The 7500-nt window shown below is 44.7% G+C and overlaps 1 protein-coding gene across 5 annotated transcripts in view; it reads left to right on the top strand.

Moving 5' to 3' along the window:
* Positions 1-7500, top strand: part of LOC134469094 (3',5'-cyclic-AMP phosphodiesterase 7B-like) — a 48698-nt gene that overhangs the window by 27862 nt on the left and 13336 nt on the right. For all 5 annotated transcript variants that reach the window (XM_063223127.1, XM_063223128.1, XM_063223126.1 and 2 more), the window contains 5 exons: positions 2766-2849; positions 3596-3659; positions 4063-4150; positions 6018-6081; positions 6427-6522. In XM_063223127.1, coding sequence (XP_063079197.1) covers positions 2766-2849; positions 3596-3659; positions 4063-4150; positions 6018-6081; positions 6427-6522 — 396 coding nt within the window. The remainder of the gene's footprint in view (positions 1-2765; positions 2850-3595; positions 3660-4062; positions 4151-6017; positions 6082-6426; positions 6523-7500) is intronic.

Consider the following 7500-nt stretch of genomic DNA (forward strand, 5'->3'; position numbering starts at 1 on the left):
AAATCTTGCTGTTGATTGTTGTCCTTTGTTACATGGTCATTTCGTGTCAATGCGTGTGTGTGTGTGTGTGTGTGTGTGTGTGTGTGTGTGTGTGTGTGTGTGTGTGTGTGTGTGTGTGTGTGTGTGTGTGTGTGTGTGTGTGTGTGTGTGTGTGTGTTTGTGTGTGTGCATGCGTGTGTTTGTGTGTGGTGGGGGGCGCTTGCTATGACTATGGATCTGCCTCTGCCATCTGTGTGTGTGTGTGTGTGGGTGTGTGTGTGCATGTGTGTGCGTGCGTGTGTGTGTGCGCGTGTTAGTGGTATGTCCACGTGAGTGTTGAGCATGAGTGCTGATGGGAGGTCCTGGCGTGCTGTTGGACACGAGGCTGTTGCATTGTGGGATGTCCCGAGCCCAGCCGGCCCGGCCTGGGGTGGTGTCTCTCGGCCGGCTGGAACGAGTCCGTCTTGTTCCGGTCGGAAGGCCCAGTTGGATTTCCCATGATGTCATTCCAAGCTCTCCACTCCAACAGATTGGTCACAGTCTGCTCTGTACACACACACACACACACACACACACACACATACACACACACACAGACACACTGGCGTGCACACAAACACACACACGTGTGCACACACGCGCAGATACTCACACAGTACACACACACATACGTACAGGCATGCATGCATGCACATGCACGCGCGCGCACACACAGACACACAGACACACACACATACACACACACAAACACAAACCCACACACACACACACACACACACACTGGGTCTTATTAGTCACAGGCCCCTCAGCTTTGGCCAGTGGCTTCATGGCTTTCTGGCTCTGGGGATCCCCTGCTGGACGTTGGATGCAGTCACACACGCACACACACACACACACACACACACACACACACACACACACACACACCAGAGGCCGCGTTAACCGACAAATGTCCGTCATTGACGGATTTTTTTTAAGGATGACGGAAAATTATGAAGTCTGTACGTCATTTTGACGGATCAATATTCAGGGTGATGATAAATAAATCACAAGTTTAAGTAGACCTACGCCTCTATCGAGTAGAGCAAATATGCATTTCAATTAGGTATAGGCCTAGTTATCAGCGCAGATAATTTCATGCTATTATCGTTTGCCTTTCTCCCTCTCTCCCTGCTTGTCATACCATGCGCCGCAGCTGGGCTGTGCGGCTGGCTGCAGCAGAGCGCGCGCTGCGCTTGCTCAAAATAATGAATTAAAATAACTAAGACGTTGCCACCATAGCCTACACGTGTGACTTCGACTTTAAGATTCAGAACTATGTGTAGACCTAGGCCTACTACATTTACCGACTATCTGATTTTCTGCCAATGACGAAGTTGTCCCTCTATCGCCCTTCATAGAAACATTGTTTCATAACTCCTCGCTTGAAACATAAACAAATATACGAATAGCATTTGCTAGCCAGAACCTTCACTCAAAGGCAACGCAGGTCTAAAACGGCTTCAGGACATTAACTAATAAAAACGACGGATATTCAAGAGCCTAAATATTACCAGGCAACGCAACTTACAACTTGGCAAACGTTGCCAGAAACAGCTAACCTTCTCTCATTTCGATAGCTGGTTCACCCATTATAGGCGATATATTTTTTTATTCAGACAACTTTACCGCGCATACCAGAGCCAACATATAAGCCGATGGGGCTACGTATAGAGAGGCTTCCTTTACCGTCGCTGATATTTTTCAACAAAGTTTTGCGAAATCTGGTCTTCCTATTGTAGGCTTCAGTGCCTTTGTCGACTGCCTGGCCCTGGGCTAAACCTTTCTGCTTCAAGACGGCTTTCCTTTCCATCTTGCATGTGAAGCCCAACGCGAATATTATTTAACACTGCGCCTTTGTATTACAATCGGTGCATTAATCAGAGCACGCGTCTTTTAAAAAAGTGCTTGTGGTGACCATAGCGCTGAACACTGTATCAGACGCGCGTCATGAGAGATATCTGCAGCTTTTTAAACAGTGCAATGAGGGAGGCAGAGAGAGAAAGTGGAAAGCAAAATTGACTCCATCTTCAAAGTTGGAGAATGAATTTCGAGTGAAAGGGGGTGTATTCACAGCGGTTTACTTTCAATTGGCCGCAATTGCGCATGTGTTGTTCCCGGTGCGGGGTCGCGACCCCCACATTGAGAAATGAGATGGAGAATTAAAAAAAAAATAGGCGGTGACGGATTTTTTTCGACCCTGTCCGTCAAAATGACGGACTGTGAAAAAGTCTAGCGCAACCTCTGACACACACACACACACACACACACACACACACACACACACACACACACACACACACACACACACACACACACACACACACACACACACACACACACACACACACCTCTCTCTCTCTCCAGTGCCTCTGTTATATTATAAAGTGTGTGTCAATGTTTAAGTCTCTGTTGGCCGGCCTTAATAATCCTCTCACCCTCTTCTCTTCCCCCTTTCTCATCCTTTCCCTCATTCTGTCTCTCCCTATCCTCTCTTCTTTTTCTCTACCACTTTCTTTTCCTCCCTCCACCCCCTCTCTCTCTCTCTCTCTCTCTCTCTCTCTTGCTGGCCGTCCATTTGTTTACCTCTTAATCTGTCCTTGCATTCCTCTTTCTCTCTTTCTCTCTCTCTATCTCTCTCTCTCTCTCTCTCTCTCTCTCTCTCTCTCTCTCTCTCTCTCTCTCTCTCTCTCTCTCTCTCTCTCTCTCTCTCTCTCTCTCCCTCTCTCCCTCTCTCCCTCCCTCAGGAGATGGACGACTGAGAGGGCACACGGTGATCCTGTCTGAGAGGAGAGGCTCCTACCCACTCATAGACCTCCGCTTGTTGAACAGTAAGCTCTGCACTCCACTCCAGGGCCGTGTTGCCAGATGTGCGATAACTATCGTATTTGTACTATCATTTGTTTGTCTTCTGTGCGATCAAAAACACACGATTTACGATCATTTCAGAGTTTTCATTCCGTTTGTTTAGCTGCCTTGAAAAAACTTTTGGTTCATTTACGATAATTTCCTCCCCCAAAAGGCCCCCAAAACGGTTTTGGTGCGATAGTCCAACATGTTCCATCTGGCAACACTGCTCTAGTGTTACATTATGTAGCGCATTGGGTCACTCGTTACCTTGGACGGGACCTGACATGACGTGACGTGTGCTTGTTTAAACTGCACGGCCATTTTGACGTTAACTTATTGTAAATAGATTACTTGGCTTCAACAGTTGGAACAGCAACACGTACTACATGCTCCCACGTTCTTTGTGTGTTTGTGATTTTTGTGTGTGTGTGGTTTTTTTCTGTTTACAACTGTCTTTTGTCCATAAGTGTTGTTTTCCTTGGGACTGACAGTGCGATGGGGTTGGGTGGGTTGGATGTGGTTTGTTGGTTGTAAAAAAAAGTAAGTTTACAGTACAAAAGTATGGTTTTGTTTGGATGCCGGTTGGTAATTGTGTGTGTGTGTGTGTGTGCGTGTGTGTGTGTGTGTGCGTGCGTGCGTGCGTGTGTGCGTGTGTGTGTGTGTGTGTGTGTGTGTGTGTGTGTGTGTGTGTGTGTGTGTGTGTATGTGTGTGTGTGTGTGTGTGTAGACACTGCGCAGCAGGGGGAAACTGGCAGCAGGCGTAAGTTGAAGAGGCTGCTGAGCTTCCAGAGGTAATCACAGACGCACGCACGCACGCACGCAAGCACGCACACACATACACAGGCGCACATGCACACGCACGCACGCACATGCACAAACATACACAGGCACGCATGCTCGCACAGACACTCATGCAGTACATACACACCCACACACACACACACACACACACACACACACACACACACACACACACACACACACACACACACACACACACATACACACACACACACAAAGGAGTGCACACACATATAGTGTACACACACACACACACACACACACACACACACACACACACACACACACACACACACACACACACACACACACACACACACACACACACAAGGCGCATACATAGCCAGTGTATTGCTTGTTGCTAAAGTGTATGTGTGTCTGTGTTGGTTCCAGGTACTGCCACGCCTCGCGACTGCTCTCCAGCCTCTCCCCACACACCTCCCTGCACCTGCTGGACGAGGACTACCATGCACAGGCCGGGGTGAGCACACACACACACACACACACACACACACACACACACACACACACACACACTCACACACACATGCACACACACACATGCACACACACGGACGTACGCACACACACACACGGACGTACGCACACACACACACACACACACACACACACACACACACACGCATGCACACACAGACGCGCACACACACACGGACGTGCATACACACAATCACACACGCATGCACACACACACACGCATGCACACACACACGGACGCGCACACACACACGGACGTGCATACACACAATCACACACACACACACACACACACACACACACACACACACACACACACACACACACACACACACGGACCTACGCACACACACAAACACATACACACGTGTTAAAATAAGTATAATACACCAATAAGTGTAAATAAGTATAATACACCAACACATAGGCTATGTACCATACATGCACACAACAGCATATCAAGACACACTAATGGCAAGTTTAACCAGTGGATGGCATTTACAGTTTTTGCCTACTGTTTGCACACAATTTGCAAAATTTGGCTCATATAGTCAAAATTCTGCACACAAGCCAATTACTCTCAACACTTGGAGATAAACCCTGCACACATATGCGACAGGAGACTCTGCTATCAAAACCTAAGCGTTGCCATAAAAACGTAACAGTATTTTGTCAAAACCTCACTTTCATGTCAAAAGACACACATGAGCACCAAATGAGAAAACAAATTAGATCAACATTAAAACAGTTGTCTGCTTCATACAAAACACAGCAGTCTTTCTTTTTTAGACAGTCTATTCAGTCTCACAGAATGTACATCTTCACAAGACCCCAAAATGCAATACTGTACATAACTGCACCTTACAGAACAGAGCATTACAGTAAAATGAAGCAAAAATATATGTCAAACAGAAACAATCACTCTAAACACAACAGTGTGTAGGTGAGCTTATGGACCATTTGTTTGTGTATGGGGTATATTCACAAATTTTCAAACATCTAAATATGATAGAAATATGTGGTTGATGTCAACATGCTGTAATGAAAATCATAGTCAATATACTTTGTTTGTTTGGGTATGAGGTATGAGGTATTCTTCATGAAATACAATACATTTCCACAGACACAATATGCAGCTGACATCTACATGACGTCATCAAAATTATATCATGTTCAGTCAGTTTGCTCAAGTGCTTGGATTTGTGTTCTGAAAATGACACAATTTCTACAAACTATCATGTTCACATTACCTAACATATGATGATGAAGACAAAAGGCTGCTCTTGGTGGTATTTATCAGGCTAGGTTTTACAGTATGTGAGTCAGTCAATGCCATAGGCTACTCCATATTCTACTCTTCCAAACCGTTGTGCTATTTGTTGTTTTGTTTTGAGTGTAGCATAGAAGAAATCAAGGTAAACAAATAAATGCAAAATAAAATAAGTACAATGTAATATAAAGAATGCAACTTTACAACTGGCAGAATAGTGGTTAATTTTGAAAGCATGTGTTTTATTGTCTGTGTCTAAATCTAGTCATACATCCAGTGTGTTTTGTTTTTTTAACAGATGTGTTTTCACAATGACACTGAGATTTTACTTTTGAAAAAAATGTCTTGTGTATAAATTGTGTGCAGACAGCTGAAGTCTGTGTGTTGTGTAAAGGAGCAAGTGCTTATCAAAACTGGTATGAAAGTGTAATGCTTGACTTTTGTTTAAAGTAAAGCAACATGTGTTTAAGTTATAGTACCAACAACTTAAGGATATGCCACTTTGGTTTGAGCATCGGCCTATAGTGTTAAAGCAGTAGGCAAAAACTGTAATAATGTCACGTCTTTTTTGTACCTTCAGCACATGCTATCAAAGGTTGGAACATGGAACTTTGACATTTTCCTGTTTGATCGACTCACCAATGGTAAGCTGTCATATACCTGTAATTGCATGGATTTCAAGGGATTTAATCCATGTTGTATCGGTGTGCAGTAACTGGAATTGTTTGGCAAATACAGTGGATATGTTTACATACCCCAGCAGAATATACGCTTTCTCTGCGATTTCTCACAAAATATGAAGGATTACACAAAACCTTTTTTTTCACTCATTGCTAGTGACTGGCTTAAGACATTTATTAGCAATCTTCTGTGTTTACTCTTTCAAAAGCATGATCACAACCCAAACTACCCAAATGACCCTGTTCAAAAGTTTACATACCCTAGTTTGTCCTTTCATGCACTTGCGTGTGTGTGTGTATGTTTTGCAGGAAACAGTCTGGTCACGCTCATGTGCCATCTCTTCAATGTGTACGGGCTCATTCAACACTTCCAGTTAGACATGGTCAAGTTGCACAGATTTCTGGGTAAGTGCTGTTTAACAGTCCCACACACACATACACAAACAAACACACACACACACACACACACACAAAGAAATACACATTGACATACAACACTTTACCACCAAGACTTGTTATACTCTTAGAATCTCTGACCTTACCCACCCACATAAACGAACCATTGTCATCAAAGGGAAGTGTTCCATACAGTTTACACACACATGAACAGAAGCACATAGAGGAAGACACCCAGAGGAGTCAGCACACACAAACACACGCACACACGCACACACACACACACACACACACACACACACACACACACACACACACACACACACACACACACACACACACACACACACACGCAAGGACGCACACACACAAGGACACACACACACACACACACAGACACTCACACACACACACACANACACAAACACACACACGTTCACACAAACACAAACACACACAGACACACACACACACACACACACACACACACACACACACACACACACACACACACACACACACACACACACACACACACACACACACACACACACATTAACAGCACACACAGAAACATGCACATTGAGTGGAGTCAGCCCCTCCTATTCTCTTATTCCAGTAATGTGTTCCTGGAAATAATACAATCTACTGCCATTCTTTAGAGAACATTTTACCTGCTGATTCCAATTTTGGCCCATTTAATATTCAGATATTTGGCCTGGAAGACTATAAAGCCGTGCATGAATCATGTTGGAAGTTTCATGCATTTCTTTTTCATATGGTCACCTAGAGCAGTGTTTCCCAACCAGGGGTACGTGTACCACTAGGGGTACGCGAGCACACCTCAGGGGGTACGTGGAGAAATGTAATAATAACAAATACATGGAGTATAGCCACTTTGGGATAGCGGAATAGATATAGAGCATGTGTGAGGGGGGTACTCTTCATATGACAACAAGGCTTAGGGGGTACACAGGACAAAAAAGG

The sequence above is a fragment of the Engraulis encrasicolus genome, chromosome 18, assembly GCF_034702125.1.
Source record: "Engraulis encrasicolus isolate BLACKSEA-1 chromosome 18, IST_EnEncr_1.0, whole genome shotgun sequence".
Lineage (NCBI taxonomy): Eukaryota > Metazoa > Chordata > Actinopteri > Clupeiformes > Engraulidae > Engraulis > Engraulis encrasicolus.